The 21270-nt window shown below is 43.5% G+C and overlaps 1 protein-coding gene across 1 annotated transcript in view; it reads right to left on the bottom strand.

Moving 5' to 3' along the window:
* Dner (delta/notch like EGF repeat containing) overlaps positions 1-21270 on the bottom strand; it is a 295828-nt gene that overhangs the window by 39530 nt on the left and 235028 nt on the right. The window contains exon 9 of the mRNA XM_052192619.1: positions 342-464. Within this exon, the coding sequence (XP_052048579.1) occupies positions 342-464 (123 nt within the window). The remainder of the gene's footprint in view (positions 1-341; positions 465-21270) is intronic.

Here is a 21270-nt window from a genome sequence, read left to right as displayed (position 1 = left end):
GAACAGATATCTTCATTGTTGTTACCAGTCATGGCCTTTGACCTGTCTCTGCCAGCACACCTTAACAACCCTTCCAGCTCTTTTTACCTTTATATGCATTCAACAGAGATGCATATAAGAAAAAAATGGGAGAGGGGTTTCTCAGCTAATCAGGAGGAAGCCTGAGACTTACAAATGGGTCTCCCTGGACCCATCAACCATCCCAGTCTCAGTATTTGGTTTCAATTATAAACAAATCCATGCTCCAGTTAGGGCCTTACATGCTAAGTTGAGAGCTCCGAGTGGTGTGGTCATTTAGAGCCAAGAGAGCATGAAAATGCTTGACATATGAAATGGCCTACCTTTGTATTCTGCCAGGCACACACACTCATAGCCATTGACGAGGTCCCGGCAGGTGGCAGCATTCAGGCAAGGGGCAGACAGGCACTCATTGTATTCTTCCTCACAGTAGAGGCCATGGTAACCTGGGGTACAGAAAGGAAAAGCTGTTGTCAGATGCATCCCATAAAATCCTACTTTCTGCTGATCTGCAAAGAAGATAACTAGGTATACAGGAGAAGCTATGGGGCCAGGAAGTGGGGATTTTAGGGGCCAGGTCCTTGGGGGCAGGGGGGGGGGAGAGGGATATTTCCATACTATTTCTCTTTGTTAGTAAGAAAAATGCATTTATGTGAAGAAATATTGATGAAAGAAGCTTCCTCCCACCCCTATTCTCCCCAATCCAAAGAGAAAAGGAATATACAAGGGCTTAGCTGAAATTCTTGTGGAGACATGGGCTTGTTTTGATATTGTTTGTTTGTTTAAAAACACAAATCTATATGTCATACAATCTCAAATTGTACTTAATATTTTAATTACCAGAGAATAATAGGCTTGGAGAAAAGAAACCCAACAATTTTTATAAAGACAGCTTTTATGCTTCTATGTTTTGCAAAGCAGGTGTTTATTTTACAAGACAAGACACCATTCTCTGGGATGAGGCATTATGCTGTTTCCAACTTTCAAAAGCACGTGTTATTGCCAATTCGCAGTGAAACCAGGCCACTTTTGTCTGACTCTGTCCAAACAATGAGATCCATGTGAGTGCTTTCAAAATTCGCTCTGCCTGTGTTTGTTCTGAATTGAGATAAGCAGAAAAAATAAACCTCTGCACAAGTGGGAATTGGCAATGCTGGGTGTCCCCACCCTACGCCCCAGCCTTTCTGACACACAAAAGGCCCTCAACTCAGACTCCCGTTAGGATGAACTAGTGTGCCCGTGCCTTGTTTCCGTTGCCTACCTCAAAAGTAGGTTAAGCTCATATTTGCACTAACAGAGCACTTAGCAACCGTGTTACCATCGAGGTTATTTTTGAACCACTTTCCAAATTTAGGTGGTGATAATGGTCCCATTTGAAGCAACCTTGACCTACCTAAGACAAACCCACCATGGGATTTTGTCTCTTCCACTACCTTCCTCTACACTCCGTAATCTTAGGAAAGCATCTCCCATGACTCTTTATCAGGTTATCTCAGTTATCAGCCATCTAGAGAAGGTCACAGCTAACAGTGATTTTTGTCCCCCAGAGGACATTTGACATGTTATCATGATGGCTGTGGGTGTTGTTGCTGGCATCAACTGAGGGGAGCTGGCTCAGCAGCCAATAGTACACAGGAATGGAAATCTTAAGCTAAAAGGCTTCAGCAAGCAATACCCTACAAGCAGAATCCATCCCAGGTTATTTTTGCAAATAAAGTTTGATTGAGATGCTGCCACATCCATCCATATTGGCTGTATCTGTTTCCGCACTGTGACATTAGAAACCCAGCAGCCTACAAATTATAAGTAGTTACTGTCTAACTCTTTATGGACTAAGTTATACCATTGCCTATGCTTTTTAATGTCATATTCCAGAAATCGTTGCCAAGAATGATAAAGGATTCCCTAGATGTTTACTTCCAACAGTTTTCTAGTTTAACATCTTATATCTAAGCCTTTATTCCAAGTTCACTTGATTTTTTTGTGTGCCATAAGATACTAGTAGTGGTGGATAGGTAGATGAAGGGATAATTAACATCACTAGTGATCAAGGAAGAAAAATTAAAACTATATTGAGAAACCACATCATACCTGTTAGGATGCCCATCAAAGAAAGAAAAACAACAGAAAACTATAAGAGCTGTTGATGTTGAGAGGTTGGAACTTATCTTAGTTCTCTTTCTTATTACTATGAAAAATTACCAGACAAAAACAACTTGAAGGAGAAAGGATTTATTTGGCTCACGATTCAAGGACAGAGTTCATCACAACAGATCAGTCACAGTTGTAGTTGCTTAGAGAACCTGGTAACAGCCATAGTCAAGAGCAATGAGTTAATGCTTGCATACTAGTGCTCAGCTTACTTTGTTCATTCTTACACAACCCAGGAGCCCCTTCTAGGGAATGGTGCCACCCACAGTAGGCAGATCTTCATACTTTAATCCATCTGATCAAGAATCCCATTGGCTAACCTGACTTGGACAATCTTTGACTGAGACTTTCTTTCTAGATGACTGTAGATTGAGTTGACAATTAAACCCTTGTACAATGTTGGTGGAAACATAACATGGGACAGCTGCATGGAAAAGAATATTCATGTTCTTAAAGGGTTAAAAATAAAAATGCTATATGATTAGGCAACCTCATTTCTGGGTGTTTATCCATTAGAATGAAAACCAGAATTTCAGAGGGATATTAGCACTCTCTCTATTGCAGCATAATTCACAATACCCAAAAGATGGCAACAACCTAACCTTCCACCAACAGTTCAGTGGCTAAAGAAAATGTGCTGTGCCCACACAACAGAATGCTATTTGGAAAAAAAGAAGAAGGAAATCCTATCATTGACTGCAACGTGGACCATCTAGACATCCATGCTAGTCGTGACAGAACAAACTCTTCACAGTCCGACAGTTAAGAGATCAAACTCACAGAAGCGAAACATGGAATGATGGTTTCCAGGGGTGTGAGAAAGGAAAACAGGCAGTTGTTGAACAATGTGTAGTGTGTTTCAGTGATGTAAGGTAAATCGACTCTAATGATGTGATGTATCGCATTGCGCAGATGGCAAGCACTTCCACAGTGCACCTTTAAAATCATGCTAAGAAGGTAGACTTCACGCCGTATGGTTCTTATCACAATAAATACTTCATACATAAGAAACTAGGGGCTGGGGAGATAGCTTAGCCATGTAATCTGCTTGCCTTGTAAGCTCAAGAACCTGAGTTTATTCCCTAGAACTCACATTAAGGGAAAAAAACTAAAATTAAAAATGCCAGGCGAGGTGGCACACATTTGTAATTCCAGTGCTAGGGAGGGAGAGACAGATGGATCCCTGCAGCTTGCTGGCCCGCTAGCGTAGCCCACTTGGCACATTCCAGGACAGTGAGGGACCCTGTGTGCTGGCTAAAATATGTCAACTTGACACAAGCTATAGCCATCTGAGAAGAGGGATCCTCGATTGAGAAAATGCCCCCATAAGGTCGGGCTGTAGGGCAGCCTGTAGAGCATTTTCTTCTTTGGTGATTGCTGTGGGGAGAGCCCAGCCCACTGCAGGTATAGAACCCTGGGCTGGTGATCCTGAGTTCTATAAGAAAACAAGCTCAGCACACCATGGAGAGCAAGCCAGCAAGTTGCACCCTCCCATGGTCTTTGCACCAGCTCCTGCCTCCAGGTTCCTGCCCTATTTCAGTTTCTGTCCTAATTTCCTTCAATGATGTACAGTGATGTAGAAGGATAAGTGAAATAAAACCTTTCCCCTCCAACCTGCTTCTGGTCATGGTGCTTTATCACAGCAATAATAACCCTAACTAAAACACCTTATCTTTAAAAAAAAAATGTAGACAGTACCTGAGGAACAACCTAACTTACCTCCACACTCCATGCACATATGTGCACATGAACCTGCACACACGCAAACATACAAAGAGAGAATCAAGTGTCTTTGGGCTCCTTTTCCTAACTGTAAGAATGTTTTTATGAGGCTGGGGATAGAGCTGAGTTGAGAGATTTGATTGCTTGCCTTGCAGACACCAAGCCCTGGGTTTGATCCCACACCTACCAAAAGGACCTTTATATGCCAATGTGAGACTGTCCCGGGTAGCATTGTTGCAACTATTTGATCTCCCAGGAGATCTTTTATCAATCAGGAAAGATAATACACAGCTCTGCATGCACCCCTGCCCTCTAAAGTGGGGTGTCATTTTCACTGACAAAAACCCAAAGCAAGTTTCATGAAATTATCTCTAATTATTTTGTAATTTGCAAATAGCGCAATTATCTTCCAATAGCATCATAAAAAGCAACTATGAACGCTATTTTACAGATGTAATTAAGCTGGGAGTGTTTTTCTTTCTTGCCTGGGTGGGGGTTGGGGGTTAAGGTTTCGTATTCTAAAACTGTTCCTTCGGAAACAGTAACATTTAAATGCCTTTACATAAATGTCAAGGCACCCTTTACACTAGTTGCCAAAGAGACCGAAATTGTACTGTTTGAAATAAAAGGCATTCCTTCCAAAAGAGAAGGTCTCTGGGAAATGAGGCGGCCACCTCCTGCTGATAATTAATTCAGGCAAACAAATTAGTCCGGGGCACTAAGCCCAGGGTTTTAGGCTAGTCCAAGGAATTAAAAAAAAAGAGAGAGAGAGAGAGAGAGAAAGAAAGAAAAAGAAGAAGAAAAAAAGGCTGAAGATGTGGTTCTTGGGAGTTGGGAGCAAGGAGACTTGCTGCACAGCTGTAGAGACCAGAGTTCGGATCCTAGCACCCACACTAAAAAAAAAATCCCAGTGTGACAATGCATACTTCTGACCTCAGCACTGTGGGTCAGGAACAGACAGGGGCTTCACTAGCTCCAGGCTCAGTGAGAGTCCCGGTGGCGGCGGGGAGGTGGGGGCGGGCTACAGCAGAGAATGACACCTGTGGGCATGCGCACAGGCAGGTGGGCGAGCCCTTACGTCATCAGCTATTATTCCGACTGCTCAGCGAGCTCCAGAGATTTGCCTGTCTTGTCCTTGCCTGCACCCGCAGTGCTTGGGCTACAGGTGCCTGCTGACTTCTGTTCTTGGCTCTTTACATGGGTGCTGGGGATCTGAACTCTGCTCCTCAAGCCTGTGCAGCAAGCACTGATCCCCTCAGCCTTGCAATGTGAAGACACTACCCTACTTCCAACCGATCTCCATCTTACGATCTGGAACTATCTGAAGTCTTCCGCTGAGTTCGTCACACTTCTTCCTCCACTAGAAGAGAAGCCTGGAGACTGAGGTTGTAGTCACAGTGTTCACAACCATGCCGACAGACAGCCTCTTGGATGGGAAATCTACCAAATCATCACAGTTTTACCGGATCTAAAACCCTATTAATAGCTCACGTGTGCCTATGACATTCTAGGAGTCACAGGGGCCCCAGGCACAAGGCCATATAACAAGATCTCTACCTGCAAGGTTCTCAAAGTACAGTAGCTCTGGTGTCAGACCCTGTGGTCACATGAATGAGAACAGTCCTTATGGGTTTAAACATGTGAGTGTTTGCTCCCTAGTAAGCAGACTCCTTAGTCTGTCTTACTACTTACTTACTACTTCCTAGTAGTAAATGCTTTAGGAAGGATTAATCCGTGTGGTCTTCTTGGAGGAGATATGCCACCAAGGGTAGGCTCTGAGGTTTCCAAAGCCCACACCTGGCCTAGTCTCTTTTCCTACCTCATACCTGAGGGTCAGGATGTAAGCTACCGGTCCAGTGCTATGCGTGCCTCCCACCATGCTCCCAACCTTGAGAGTCATGGACTGATCTTCCAAAATGGTAAGCAAGCCTCAATGAAATGCTTTATGTTATGAGTGACCTTGGTCATAACAATAAACAATAGAAGAGTAACTAAGGCAGGCCTTTGGTGTGTGTGCTACTGAATCTTTATTAACAGAAAGGAAGTATACAGCTCAGGCTGCTTTGTCTAGCATGCACAAAGCCCTGGATTCCACTCCCCAGTACCACATGAATCAGGCATGGTATTTAACCATCTGAACATTGGATAGGCAGAAACAGGAAGAAAAGAGATGTTTAAAGACATCCTCAACTACCCAGTGAAGGCCACCCTAGACCTAATAAGACCCTACACCGTGAATTTAAAGCCAGCCTAGATTTAATGAGACCCTACACAATAAGTTCAAGGCCAGCCTAGACCTAAGGGACATTACACAGTGAGTTAAAGCCAGCCTAGACCTAAGAGACCCTACACAGTGAGTTCAAGGCCAGCCTAGACCTAATGAGACTTTTTCCACAAAACAAAAAAAAAAAAAACCCACCATGGACCAAAAAAAAAAAAAAGAAAAAGAAAAAAAAAAAAGGGCACAACTCCTCCCAATTCATAGAGGAGAAATTAAAAGTCAGAGGGGTAAAGAAATTATCAACATCATTCAGTAACTCCTAACTGGTCTTCCAACCTCCCTATGATGTACCAAAACACATTGCCTACTGTGACATTTGCACAGGAAGCCACAGCAAAACAGCACAGAGTAGATCGATTAAATAACAGAAACTTAATTGTCACAGTTCTACAGAATGGAACTCCAAGACCAAGCGCATCAGGCTGATCTGTCTCAGCTTTAGTTATGCACCCACAAGAGTTTTCCTCTGCCTGTGAACACTGATGTGGTATTTTGTTATAGCTACTGTATTGCAGCCTTATCCTTGGGACCTGGTTGAACTTTAATAACGTGTGTGTGTGTGTGTGTGTGTGTGTGTGTGTGTGTGTGCATGTATGTATATGTTTATGTGTGTGCATATATGTATAAGAGTGGACATGTTTGCATATGCAAGGCCAGAGGTCAACCCAGAATGTCATTCCTCAATGTTGCTTACCTTTCTTTTTGAGACAGGTTTACCTGGCTAGCCAGCAAACCCCAGGGATCCATCCATCTCACCCCCTAGAACTGTGTGAGCCATCAACTAGGTTCTGAGCACCCAGCTCAGGACAAGCATTTTACGTGAGATCTGTCTCCCCAGCTACTTTAATCATCTCTTTAAGGGCCCTATTTCTATAGACAATCACACTGGAGTCCGAGTTTCAAAACCCGAATTGGGGCGGTATATAATTCAGTGTATAACACCCCAAATTAGGGTTTCTTAATCATGTCTCTACAGTACTCTCTCCCCTTACGTTTTAGTTTTTATACTTTCATTGTGCCCTAAAAACTTGACATGGAAAGTTACAGAAATAAACTGTAAGTTATAAATCTCATATCCTTCTCAGTAGCATGATAAAGTCCCACATCATCTCTCTTCATCCTGTGTGAGACATGAATCATACCTGTGTACCCGTGCTGAACCCCACAGAACTACCCATTCTCTGAATCTGTAAGTTGCAAATCTAGGGACTCTGCCTACCACAGTTGAACACTATTTGTAAGAAAAGTTGCATTCAACTGAACATATACAGAATTATTTTCTTGTTTTACTTCCTAAATAATACAACAAAACAACTAATTACATAGTGTTTACATAATATCAGGAACTATAAGACATCTAGAGATGGTTTAAATATACAAAAGGAAGCACACAGATTGTATGCAAATACAATATTTCCTACAAGCACTTGGGCATCACCAGATCTTGGTTGTGATATGTGAATGATAGTACCATATCCTGCAGATACGGGAAGACTATCATTTAGAAAGAGTTTGGTACATGGTATCAGTCCACCCACTGGGGACCTGATATATATTCCAATATAAGTGGGGGGGGGCAGAAAACAGGACATTGTGTTGATATTTTGGAGCATAGCATCCTTCGTTGTTGGTTGCTTTCCTATGAACTGTTAAGTGTCAGGCACACCCTGACTTCTGTTCTCTGGATTTTAATAACACTCTTATTCCAGACGTAATGACCGAATGATCAAAGTGTCTCCAGTCACTGTCTGACTGGAAGATTTTGTTTTGAGAACCACCATCCTAAATCATTTAAGGTGAGGATGATTTGAAATGAGCTAAGGACACACGGTTTTCAGATTGTCACGAAGAGTGAACATGAAATTATCAGTGAAGAAGAGACTTATTAGCAGTCCCCAAATTTCATTTGCCACTGAAATCTGATTATACCACCCCTGAGTGACTCTCTCTGGCAAAGCTGTTTCACTGAGAGGACTAAGTTTACACCAAACCATGGGATTAGGGTGAGAGTAAGCATAGCGCCCCTACTGGTGGGTCTGAGGTACTAAGAGGTCTATTGCAGTTTTGCCGCCAGGCTGAATTAAGGTGATGGTACCTCTTCTCAAGTCGACTGCATTGAGAGATGTCTCCAGGATGAGTAAAGCAAGTCTGCAGGAGGACACAGCAGAGAAATCGGACAAGGAAAAGAATAACTGAAGGACAATGACTGGCTCAAATTGAAAGCATCCCTAGGCTTGGGAACCTATGGGAGTGAAAGGGGAAACAGTGTCTTAGTCCCTGTTCTATTGCTGTGAAGAGGCGACACAACCACAGCAACGCTTATGAGAGAAAGCGTTTAATTGGGGTTTGCTTAGGGTTTCATAGGGTTAGTCCATGGCTATGGTGGCATGGAGCATGGAGGCACATACGGCCCTGGAGCAGTAGCTGAGAGCTGTATCCTGAGAGAGAGAGAGAGAGAGAGAGAGAGAGAGAGAGAGAGAGAGAGAGAGAGAGAACATGAGTACCTGGCTTGAGGTTTGAAACCTCAAAGCTGACCCCCAATGATACCCTTTTTTCAATAAGGCCACACCTCCTAATCCTTTCAAAGAGTTCCACTCCCTGGTGACTAAGCACTCAAATACGGGAGCCTATGGGGGCCAACATCATTCAAACCACCACGCCTAGGAAGCCAGCCACTGCATGCATGCTCTCCCTGAGAAGGTGAATGTATTGTTCCTGCCACTGCCTAGGAACATCAGAGTGCAATTTCTTCAGTGTCTTAATGCAGTCCACACCAGTGAACCCTCTGAGAACTTTCTAGACCTTCAGTGTCTGTGTGGGGCTGCATACTTTGGCTCTTTGAACTGAAGCCAGCGAGTTCTCTGCTTCTCCTGCATGCTAATAGTCACTTTGGACTAGCCATCTTCCAGTGGTACACGCCAATCTAAGGAATTCCCCCTAATGAACACACGCACACACACACACACATGCATACACACACACATGCATACACACACGTGCACACACACATACACACATGCATACACACACGTGCACACACACGTAAACACATGCACACACACATACACACATGCATACACACATGTGCACACAGGCACACACATGCACACACATACACACATGCATACACTCATGCACACACACATGCATACACACACGTGTGCACACGCACACGCATGCACACACGTGCACACACGCACACATACACACACATACATACACACGCGCGCGCACACACACACACACACACACACACACACATGCACACGCGAGCATGCACACACACTGCTGCTGCTGTACTTACAGAGAGCCCTGAGAACTGGGGTTGCTCTGGCTTTGTCCACTCCAGCGAATGGGCTGCAGTTTTCCAGGAAGGACTTCACTTGCTTTTCAGACAAGGAGACCACCAGGAGTGACTGGCTCAGTAGCTCAACACAGATGAGGTGGGCTCTGACCAAGAGTGCTCCGAGCACTGCTGCTCCACTGGGCAACAAGACCTCCAGCTGCCAGTCCCTCTCTTCCCCCCACAGGCGCCCCACCATTGGTTAAACCCTAATCGCCCTAATCGAAGAGGCTGCAGCCTACACTGTTTACTCCTTAGTTCTTTCCCTTACCCGACCCATCACGTCGTCACCCTCTGAAAGATCCAAAATTCTGAGGCTCTGGTTGTAGCCAGATGGCTCTCACACGTTCTGTGACAAATCCCAGCAACTCATCCATTCCTGTCGCCTTGGGGGAAGAAGGGGGCGATCTGTGCTTCGAGCTGTCTGAGAGAAAGAAACCTGGCAAGATCATACCAGTCCCAGCCGCCATATGCCCAGGCCAAGCAGGCCAAGACGTGCTGCTCAGACCCCAGCTCCACCTGAATTCTGGGCAAAGGTAGCTTGCAAGAACTGCTTTTTACCTGTTTTTACTTTGTAGTCACGCTGCAGTAAATGAGGCATGAGTCAAAGAGAGGCTTCTTTAAGGTCTCGGTATGTTTTTCCTCTTTTCAGTGTGAGTAGATAAATGTGAACACCCATGATGTGGATTCAAGTCTAGGCCAGTTCCCAGGAGGTCAAATCCTCCACTCCACACCCAAGGTAGCTAAGAGATGTAGGCATGGAAGACATAATCCTATTATGTTAATAAGAGCGCCTGTGAGCTTTCCAATTCCTGTGACACTGGTGGCAGGGAGCCCAGGGGGATGCTGGGAGGTACCTACACTTTACAGGCAGAGGACATCCCTTCAAAAACTTGGGGTGAGAGAGACCACTGAGGAGGCTGCCAGAATGAACACAGGATGCCAACAAGGATGAAGGTGGCGCCTGAGCATTGCTAATCTACTTACAAGGTAAACCAGATGTACCTGGCGATGGATAGGGCCTGAGGGTAGGAAGGTTGAATGTGAGAGTCATGCCAGGCTCCTGCCTTGTTCTATGTTGAATTTCTGAACCATCATTCTGAGGGCTGTAAGAGGGAGCATTTAGTGAGGCCAATTTCTGTCCTACAAACTAGCAAACACAGTCGCATCTCATTAGGAAGAAGAGGCTGAATACAAACAGGAGTGAATACAAAGCACGTTCTAGAACCTTAAGTGAGCAAAAGGGACAAGCAGTGTCCCCCGGGGAAAACAGAAACGACCCGAAGAAAACAATAAGTTTGTTTTCATGATTATTTGCTGAATCTATTGCCAAAACAGCAATGTAGAGGTTAAAGAGATGGATCCTGCTACAGCTTACGAGAGATGCAGAGCTGGCAAGATAGCTGCACAGGTAAAGGCACTTTCCTATGACCTGCACATGTGTACACACACACTAATAAAAAACATTATGTAAAAACAAGACGCCAGCAATGGAGGAGCATCAGAGTGGGGGAGGGGGGAGAGATGCACTGACTGCGTGGGAACAAGGACCCTGGAGATGTCAGGGTCAAGACAAGAAACAAGCCAAAAGAGATACAGATAGGAAAACCCAGAGCGATAAGATAGAACAGAAATTAATCCAGAACATGACAAAATTATAGCAGGCAGGGAGCAGGGACCCCCACAGAAAGGTCAGGGGTTCCTAAAGATCTGCATCACCTCTTGGTATGATGACCTTGGGCACTGTCCTTGGAGGGTTGCCAGAAGAGGCGGGTAAAGCAGAACACAATTTCTGAGAGGTGCTCAGATACTGTAGGATTCCTGGTTCCCAAGTTATCGTTTGTGAATAAAATGGTACGTGATAGCATTCACATATTTTTCTTTCCGTCAATGCTGAGGACGTCTAGCCCACCCAGGTGTGATTGTAGCTTAGTCCCAATGAGTGACTGATATCTTCCATGAAAGTCACTGGTGGGAATCTGCAACAACAAAGGGCATGTGTCATAGGAAGAGGCTTCTGACCTGTCACAAAGATGACATTTTTGCGCTGACGTGTGATTATGTGGCCCAAGATGTAAATATTATCTAAACAGACAACCTAGGTGTTCTGTACCTAGTTCATACATGTGGGAAGCCATCCTGAGCTATTCAGATTTAATGCTTACTCATGGCCCTAAGGTGGTGGCTGCTAAAATATGAGAACAATTAACTAGAGACTTCCCCATGAGCTGTCCAGCATGAGAAGAGTGCGAGTTCCTGAGTTCCTGCCCTAACCGTGGAATGTACCTGCCGGCGTTAACTCCGGGTGTCCTCTCCAGATGACCAGATGACCTCCTCGCTTGCTTCCTGCTTTGACTCCTAGGGGTGACTCTGCCCTTCCCTCCTTTGTCTGGTGTGAAGGTTATTTCCTTCTCTGTAAGCCTTAAAACCCACTTACCTCCCCGACATTAAATGAAGCCTCGACATAACCCAGACTGACTTGTCTTTCTTAGCGTGCTTGGCTTCCCTTTTCTCTCCCCCCATTTTTGACCCTCAGGTAGTGCCTCTTCGAGACCCTGGAATAACTGGACCTGCTGGACGGGTCACACACACACTGTAAAAACTCTGCACATCTGAATGCTAGAAGATTGTAATGTTATTGGATTTTGTATGTCCAGTTTTATGTTGAGAACTTTGATCTACTTGGATTTGAATTTTGTGCAGAGTAATAAATATAGGTCTATTTGCATTCTTCTACACACAGACATCCAGGTAGACCAGCACCATTTGTTGAAGATGCTTTCTTTTTTTCCACTGAATAGTTTTGGCTTCTCTGTCAAATCAAGTGTCCATAGCTGTATGTGTTTACTTCTGGATCTTCCATTCAATTCCATTGATCAACCTGACGGTTTTTATGCCAGTACCATGCAGTCTTTATTACTGTAGCTCTGTAGTGCAGCTTGAAACCAGTGATACCTCCAAAAACTATTTTATTGTACAGGATTGTTTTAGCCTGGGTTTCTGGTTTTCCATATGAAATTAAATATTGCTCTTTCAAGGTGTGTAAAAAATTGTGGTGGAATTTTGACTGGATCTGTAGATTGCTTTTGGTAGGATGACCATCTTTTGGCAAAGAAGACAATTTCCTGAACCAACAGCTCAGACACTAAGATCAACAATATTAATAAATGGGACCTCATGAAACTGAAAATGTTCTGTAAGGCAAGGATACCAGCAAAAGGACAAAACAGCAATCTACGGAAAGGAAAAATATTTTTATCAACTCTACATCTGACAAAGAGATGACATCTAAAATATATAAAGAACTCAAGAAACTATACATCAACAATCCAAATAACCCAATTTAAAAATGGGATACAGAGCTAAACAGAGAATTCTTGACAGAGGAATCTCTACTTGCTGAGAAACACTTAAAGAAATGTTCAGCATTCTTACTTATAAGGGAGATGCAAATCAAATGTAAGATTCCATCTTTTGCCACAGGAAAGGCTAAGAGCAAAACCTCAAGTGACAGAGCATGATGTCAAGGATGTAGAGCAAGGAGAATACTCCTCCATTGCTGGTGGGAATGCAAACTTGTGCAGACACTTTTTAATTCAATTTGGCAGCTTCTCAGAAAATTGGGAATAAACCCACCTCAAGATTCAGCTATAACACCCTTGGGCATATACACAAAAGAAGACCCACCATACCACAAGGACACTTGCTCAATTATATTCATGGCAGCTTTATTTCTAATAGCCAGAAACTGGCTCAACCAAAGAATGGATAAAGAAAATGTGGTACAGTTACACAATGGAGTATTATTCAGCCATTAAAAGCAATGACATCATAACATTTTCCGGCAAATGGATGGAACCAGAAAAGATCATTCTGAGTGACGTAACCCAGACTTAGAATGACAAGCATGGTATGTCCATATTTATAAGTGGATAGGAATCATAAAGTGCAGTATAACCATGCTACAAACCACAGACCCAAAGAAGCTAAATAATAAGGAGTGACCAAGGTGGACCCTTGAATCTCACTTAGAAGGGGAAATAGATTAGACTAATAGGCGAAGGGTGATGGGAGGAGCGAAACTGGGGAAAGGGAGAATGGGAACCAGTGAGATAAGGCAAGGTGGAGGAAAGGGTACTGGGAGAGACACCTGGATTGGAGGGGGGCATTTCTGGGACAATGGAAACTCTCAGAAATCTATGAGGGTGATCCTAACTTAGACTCCTAGCACTGAAGGATATGGAGCCTGAACAAGTCATCTCTTGTAACCATGCAAGACTTCCAGTGGGAGGATGGGGGCGCTAACCCAGCCACAAATCTTTGACCCACAATTTGTACGGTCTACAAAATGTGTAAGGGGTAAAAGATAGAACAGAATTTGAGGGAAGGGTCAACCAATGAGTGGCCCAACTTAAGACCCATGCCATGAGAGAGAGCCCACACCTCACACCATTAATAATATTCTGCTATACTTGCAGATAGGAGCCTGACCATAATTGCCATTAGAGAGGCTTCACCCAGAAATTGATGGAAACCCATGCAGAGACCCACAGGCAGACATTAAGTGGAGCTTGGGAAATCCTGCACAAGAGAAGAAGAAAGGATTGAAGGATCAAGAGGGTGAAGGACACCGCAAGAAAACCTACAGAATTAACTAACCTGGGCCCACAGGGACTCACAGAGACTGAATTGACAACCAGAAAACATGCATCAGATGGGCTTAGGCCCTCTGCACATATGCAACAGTTGTGCAGCTGGATCTTATGTGGGACTCCTAAAGCAGGAGCAGGGGCTGTCTCTGACTGTACTGCCTGACTCTGGATCCCTTTCCACTAACTGGGCTCTCTTCTCTAGCCTCAGTAGAAGAAGATGCACCCAGTCTTACTCCAACTTGATAAGCCAAGGCTGGTTGACATCCTCAGAGAAGGGGAGATATGAGGGACTAGGAGAAGAGGAAGGAGGGGAAGCTGAAATTGGAATGTAAAGTAAATAATTTAATAACAAAAGAAGATATATTTTAAAAGTCCTATTGCTCGAAAATACCACATCACATAGGTAGCAAAGGTTGCTCCCCACTCCCACCCCTACTGTAAAATGGACAATACCAGTTCAGTACTTCACAGTACCTGGCTGGGTACATGGCCCAGCTCTCAAACCAGCAGCCAGGAGTGTTCTGATAGGAGACATACTGTCTATCTTTGACTTTTTCCGAACCCCAGCACTCCACAGGAGCATTCCCTGAGAGGAACTTCAGGGATGGATCTGGTTTCCTGCTTGGAAGTAGAATTTTGGACTCACTGCTCAATACCTGGGCCCGATTTCTTTGTTTTCTCTTTATAATGGTTTGTTTTATGCTCCTTAGGTCACAGATTAGTAAATAGAGAAGACATCTGGTCAAACTGGGTGAATTAAATTTGCTAAGAAAATGAAGTCATAGCCACCGGGCGGTGGTAGTGCACACCTGTAATCCCAGAACTCTAGGAGGCAGAGGCAGGCAGATTTCTGAGTTCAAGGCCAGCCTGGTCTACAGAGTGAGTTCCAGGGCAGCCAGGGCTATACAGAGAAACCCTGTCTTGAAGAAAAAAAAAAAAAAAGAAAATGAAGTCATAGGGCAGAGTAACCTTTGCATTCATAAATGCACAAGAGTCCTTGTTTTTCCTTCATAGATGCCTAGGTTGAACAAATATGCATTAAAATGCCTGGGAAAACATTTTCCAAAACCAACAATGATTTGCTTCAATATATTCAATTATACATGTCCACATTTTATAATTTTCTATGATGGACATATGCTATTTGTGTAATGTGAAGGATATTATCTGTTCCCTCCCCCAGTCTTGAGCAGGTTAAATGGATCTTAAGTGTTAGCCAGAGCTAGACTTTAATGACCCAGAAAGAGTCAATTTCCTACAGGAGTAGACTGCCTGCTGAGCTTGCTTTACAATTCAATCCAGCAGAAACAAAGGCTGGGGTCTGTGGGCTTTCCCTGCATAACACAGTGCTGACTACTAAACTTTGAGCCTTGACCTGAAACCTTTGTCTTGGCTTCTTCCTTCTCTCACCACCCTCCACCCTGTTCTTTTTCATTTCCAGCCCCCTTTCAGGTAACCCAGTTCATCCTTGGCTGCTGGACAGCCACCATCATCCACACTTTCTGGATATTATGTGTGTAGTACAACAAATTCAAATAGTGGCTTGCATTGTAAGGGAAATGATGACCACATTCTATGGCTAATCCCTGACTAAAGAGTAATATAACAGGAAATAATGAAAAAAGATCTGACTTCAGTATGGACTTTTTAAAAGATGGGATGGGCATAAAAGTCTATAAAGGGAAGGGCAAGCCCTATTCAGATACATGGAGGAACCATCACATTAGGAGGCATCGCTAGTAAAGAAAATGCTTTTCGAAACAAGAATCATGCTATCCAATCAGTAGGGAAGTTTTTGTTTAAAATCCAGAAGTTTCTTCTCTAGATTAAGTGTATAAATTGAAAATCATATTTGAGAGGAAAATGGTAACAGCACTGTACTAGAGCAAGCACCGGAGGTCTAGCAAGCAGCTCTCTTCTCCTAACACTTGTAAGAACAAAGAGCCATGTTGAAGATGATACCCTGATGACTGGTGACAGGTGACAGGTGGACAGCGCAATGTGGGTACAAAGAGCACTGGAAGTCATGTGACTTCCGCAGTGAAGCTGCTGCCCAGAAGCACATGCCTATGTAAAAGGTGATTCATCTTACACTTGACTGTCATCTTGAATTATTCTAGTAATGTTGATGTAAACATTGATCTGAAAAGCCTTCTCTAAGGATTACCTGAAGGCAATCTGGGTTAACTAGGTAACAACCTAGCCACAGGCAAAAAAGAAATGCACGCAATCATTTTTTTTTTAATCTTTTCCTCTTATGACTTTCATGTTGCTTTTGGCCACTAGAGGGTAGATTCTAGCTACAATGATCTATACTGGCTGAGTAGGAGAGGGGTTTCTTAAAATTCTAATCACAGAGGTGATTAAATAGAAAGTTGTCTTTTATAAAAAGAATATATGGTATCAGAAGAGAAAGATCCAGCCAGCAAACTGCATTAAAAGAAGGAATACTATTCCCTTTAATAATGAAGCTAGATCCTTTACCTCTATTCATAAGCAAATTCACCAGTACATCCTTTGAGTATTGGACATCTGCAATGAATGTCTTTCATTGTAAAGCAAACCATTCACTTCATGGACTCTGTAGAGATCACTGTTCAATGGAGGTTCTAAGTGTAGCCAACACAGGAGGATTTAAGAGTGGATATCATGATGAGACTGTCTTGTACAAACAACTTGAAAGATAACTCTGCTATGGCTTGGCTTAAAGTTTAGGAAAAGATGAGAGGGGAATCAGATATAGAAGAGATTTCCCATGCTAGAAGTTTCTGACTATGTAGTATTCCAGCTAAGATGCTGGACCAGCAGAGAGCACTAATGATGGAGGTTGTAGTATGAGGTACCCACACAAGTTGTAAAGGATTAAGGCATGGGAGCATTTTTCAAATGTTGGGTTGCTTTTCATTTATTTCACAATTAATTAAAGTTCATTTTAGTTTACTGCCTTGCCAGTAGTTTGAGCGGTCCTAATCCTAAAATCTGAAATCTGAAATGTTGCTAAAATTCGGAAGAGTCTCAGAATCAGCATGAGAGCACGAGTCATAAATTTCTCATATGACCTCACGTGATAGGTTTCAGACGAAGTGCACAAAATTATTGCAAGATATTATATAAGGTTATCTCTAGTCTGCTATAAAAGTATAAACATTAAAAAAAAAGTATGAACATAAATAAATTTTGTGTTTAGACTGGGATCTCACCCTCAGGATTTCTTATTATGTATCTGCAAATATTTCAAAATCCAAAGATATCTTAAATCTAAAACATATGTCCTAAGAATTTAAGGAGTGAATGACTCAGCCCCTACACTTTGATGTATCTACGCTCGGCACACTGTTGTAGTGGTTCTCATGATGCAGTTCCCAAGCAACAGCTTTACCTGGGGCTGTGTTAAAGATGCATGTTCTTAGGTCCTACTGAGACCTCAAAAACTCTCAGGGTGAGGCCCAGGCCTCTCGAAGTACACCTGGTGTGGTGACTAGCTTTACTTGTCACCTTAACACCTGTAAAGAGAATACCTGTGAGTGATGTCAACAGTGGTTGGCTGGTGTAACTGTCTACAGGCGACTGTCTTAACTAAGGTAGCTGACTGATGTAGAAAGACCCAATCCACTGTGGGGGCCACCAGTTCCTAGGCTAGATGCTGGAAACTGTCAAGAGTGAAGAACTCAGCTGAGCACAAGCCAGCTGAGGACCAAGCATTTACTCCCTTCTGCTCTTGACCATGGCTGTGGTGTGAACTGCTGTCTTACCCTTAGCGATGGTCGGTGATCTGGAACCCTTCCCCTCTTAAGTTGCTCTTTGTGAGTGTGTCTTATCAGAGCGACAGGATGAAACAACTCTGTGGCCTATGTATCTAATCGGAATGAGAAGAAGCTAGCCTCAGGTCAGATCTGGAAGTCAGAGTATTTCCAAGTCAGATTTTGGACCCCAGAAACACTTCCTCCCCCATCTCCACCCTTGAAAAGAATATTGTCAGGAAATTACAAACTAAAGTAGCCATTCTTACAAACCAAAAATTAAGAAATTGTGACTCGGTTGCGGCATTCCCTGGGCTCTGTCAGAATTGGCTTCTTGACACGCAGTTCGATGCCACAGAATTGTGAGATGGAAAGTAAAATGGGATTGGGGTTATTCTAGATCATTTTGGTGCATGGAATCTATAATGTTGACTGTGATTTGTGGGGGTTTTTTTCCTTCTGAATATACTATTTCCCCTGTCAATTAATTTGGGCTATTCTCAGGTAAATAAGCACAATTTAAAACAAAACAGAAAACAAAATATTCCACAATATTAAATACCAGAGAAACTTCTCTCACTCCTTGATAAACACCTTTGTTAACATGCTCGCCATAGCTTGGTTACCATCCCAGACAGCCAGAAACTCAGTCTGCATGTGACTTTCAGAGGCACAGCCTTGGCTAAAGACTGTCACAGAGATATTTCAGCCAACAAAACTGCCTTTAGGTAATTGGATTAGAAAGAAAACTTCAAAAATATAAGAAAACTGGCACAGAGACGCAATAATTTGAGTCCTTACATCACAAGACATCACGCACATGTCTAAGAAGCCATCAAGCAGGGACATCACTCAAAGGGACGTCACTGTTTGCTGACTACAGACTCTTGGAGGACATGTGGTTGGTAATAGAAACAATGGAACTTGTTGGAAAGAATGTGGGAGACAAACCCCAACCCGCACAGGGTTAGGAGAGGTGAACGGGAGTTAGTTCCCGGATGCCCATTAGCCATAGCCTTCTCAAGGAACCAAAGGGAACAGTTTTGCTTTTCTTCTTTTCTTCCAAAATTTTATCTGACAGAGGGAATATTTTACAAGGTGGGTGTTACTGTGTGCATGTGTGTGCATGTCCTCTGCATGTGCATGTAATGTATGCCGATCCTAGCCCTGAGACTAGCTCAGGCAAATGGAACATTTGCACACAGGAAGCAACAACTTGTACAAAGTGCACAGAAGGTCAGCGAGGTGGTCAACTTTAAGGCTTGATGGCAAGTACCTGACTTCAGACACTGCCCTCCGATCTCTACACACGCGCTAAGGTACACAGGTTCTCATACACAGAATAAACAAATGCAACTTTACCTTTTATTTTAAAACTAAAAAAAAAAGTGTATTATGTTAGGCCTAGTCTTCTGTTGTTACTCTGGGTACCCAGATGTCAAGTAAAGAAGCCAGCCAGCACGGAAGAAACTGGAAGTTGAGAAAACTATGGTCCTATGGCCCCGCCACTCCAGCTTACAGCCAAGCAATATGAGTGCGTCATGCAGGACCAGCTAACTTGCCAACTAACCACAACAGCATATGTGGGCACTGCCCCTGCTGTCCAGAGCAAAAAAGAGACTCCAGCTAAGCCCCTCCCCATGTCATCCCACAGGATCATAAATAAATTGTGGATGGGAACTTTCAGCCAACAAGTTTCTCAGTGGTTTGCTTTACAGCAATAACTGATACAAAGGTTTTCCAGGATTAATGAGTAACTTAAAGGAGTGAGACCACCCAGACAGAAAAGCTTTCCAGTGCCAAGGAACTGGCAGGAAAGGAAGGCAATTTTAGGGAGTGGCTGGTAAAGAAGAGCTTTTCTAAAACCGCAGCCTGGGCCCCACTTCCTCCTTAGTCCAGACGGTTTCAGTTGCTGTTTCTCCATCCCAACACCAGTGTCTTACCAGTGAACCAGATCATAAACATTTGCCTTGTGATTTTTTTTGTTTTTGTTTGTTTGTTTAGATCTGTGCCATTAAAGCTATCTAGGGGCTGGAGAAATGGTTTAGTAGTTAAGATCACTTAGTGTTCTTCTAGAAGACTGGGTTTGATTCCCAGCACCCACAAGGCAGTGTACAATTGTCCTGAGCTCCAGTTCCAGGGATCCAGTGCTCTTTCCAGACCTCCACAGGCATTAGGCACACATGTGATACACATACATACATGTAGGCAAAACAGTCACACATATAAAGTAAATGTGTCATTAAGACTTAAGTCCAGGAGCTGAGCTCAGAAGTTAGGAACACTGGCTGCTCTTCCAGAGGAAGACATGAGTTCAATTCCCAGCACCCAAAAGACTGTTCAGTTCCAGGGGACCCAATGCCCTCTTTGGCCTCCATGAGCACCAGGCATGCATTATGCATGTTGTATGCAGATATGCATTCAAGAAAAACACTCATGCATTAAAAATATAAACGATTTCTAAGGATCTGTTAGTCAACTCCTATGAAGCCAAGTGGAATTTTAAAAAGAGGGCTGTGGTGTGAGACCAGGAGTAAGGGGTGAGGAGGCAGGAACAGTGCCCTATAATCACCATGGAGCTGAGACTGGTCTATATGAATAAAAGAAGAAAGGAGGAGAGGGATGGAGGGAGGGGCAGAGGGACGGAGGGAGAGAGGGGTGAGCCATGTGACAATCTTTTCCAGGCAAACTTGAGTGCTCTAAATCTTCATTAAAATGGAGGGGGGGCAATTGTGTAAAAGCATCAGCTTCCACAAAGAGCTTTAAAACTGAAAAGCAATGGGCCCAGTGAGAAACAAGAGGTGAAATGCAGGGCAAGGTCCTCGGGTCTTTGTACGAATTCAAACCACCAAAAAATCTTCAAGTGCATTGAAGGCAAGAAGGCTGGAAAAATGGGACATGCAGAAGAGTATTCATGTTTGCTGTCTACTTCTAATATGGACTCCGGATTCAGGTGATCATCAATCACAAGATGGCTATCACAAATGACACCCATAATTGCAGGGCCTCCAATGATGAGGTTCCAAGGCCCAGAAGAGTCACTGTCACTCACAAGATGGGCAGTCAAGACTCTTGCTACGGGAAGCTTAGAACATCAAAGATTGCTTCAAGGTAGAAAACAAAACAAAACAAAAAAGTAGGAAGAGAAAAGAACATTTTAAAGACCATGGAATGATACAGCATCAAGGGAGTCTGTGGCTCACAATAACCAATACAGAAGATTTTCAGGGATTGAGAAAACAAGAAAAATGAAGAATATCAAGAACCCTAGAAGTGAGAAATGCCAATCAGGAGAAACTCCAGGAGCTGATAGGGCAGGGCATCTGTATGTCAGGTGGCTGGGTCTGCAGGCTCTGAGTCACA

Source organism: Apodemus sylvaticus, chromosome 9 (assembly GCF_947179515.1).
Source record: "Apodemus sylvaticus chromosome 9, mApoSyl1.1, whole genome shotgun sequence".
In the NCBI taxonomy this organism is placed as follows: Eukaryota; Metazoa; Chordata; class Mammalia; order Rodentia; family Muridae; genus Apodemus; species Apodemus sylvaticus.
The sequence above is the reverse complement of the archived record's forward strand: the minus strand, read 5'-3'. Positions and strand labels throughout refer to the sequence as shown.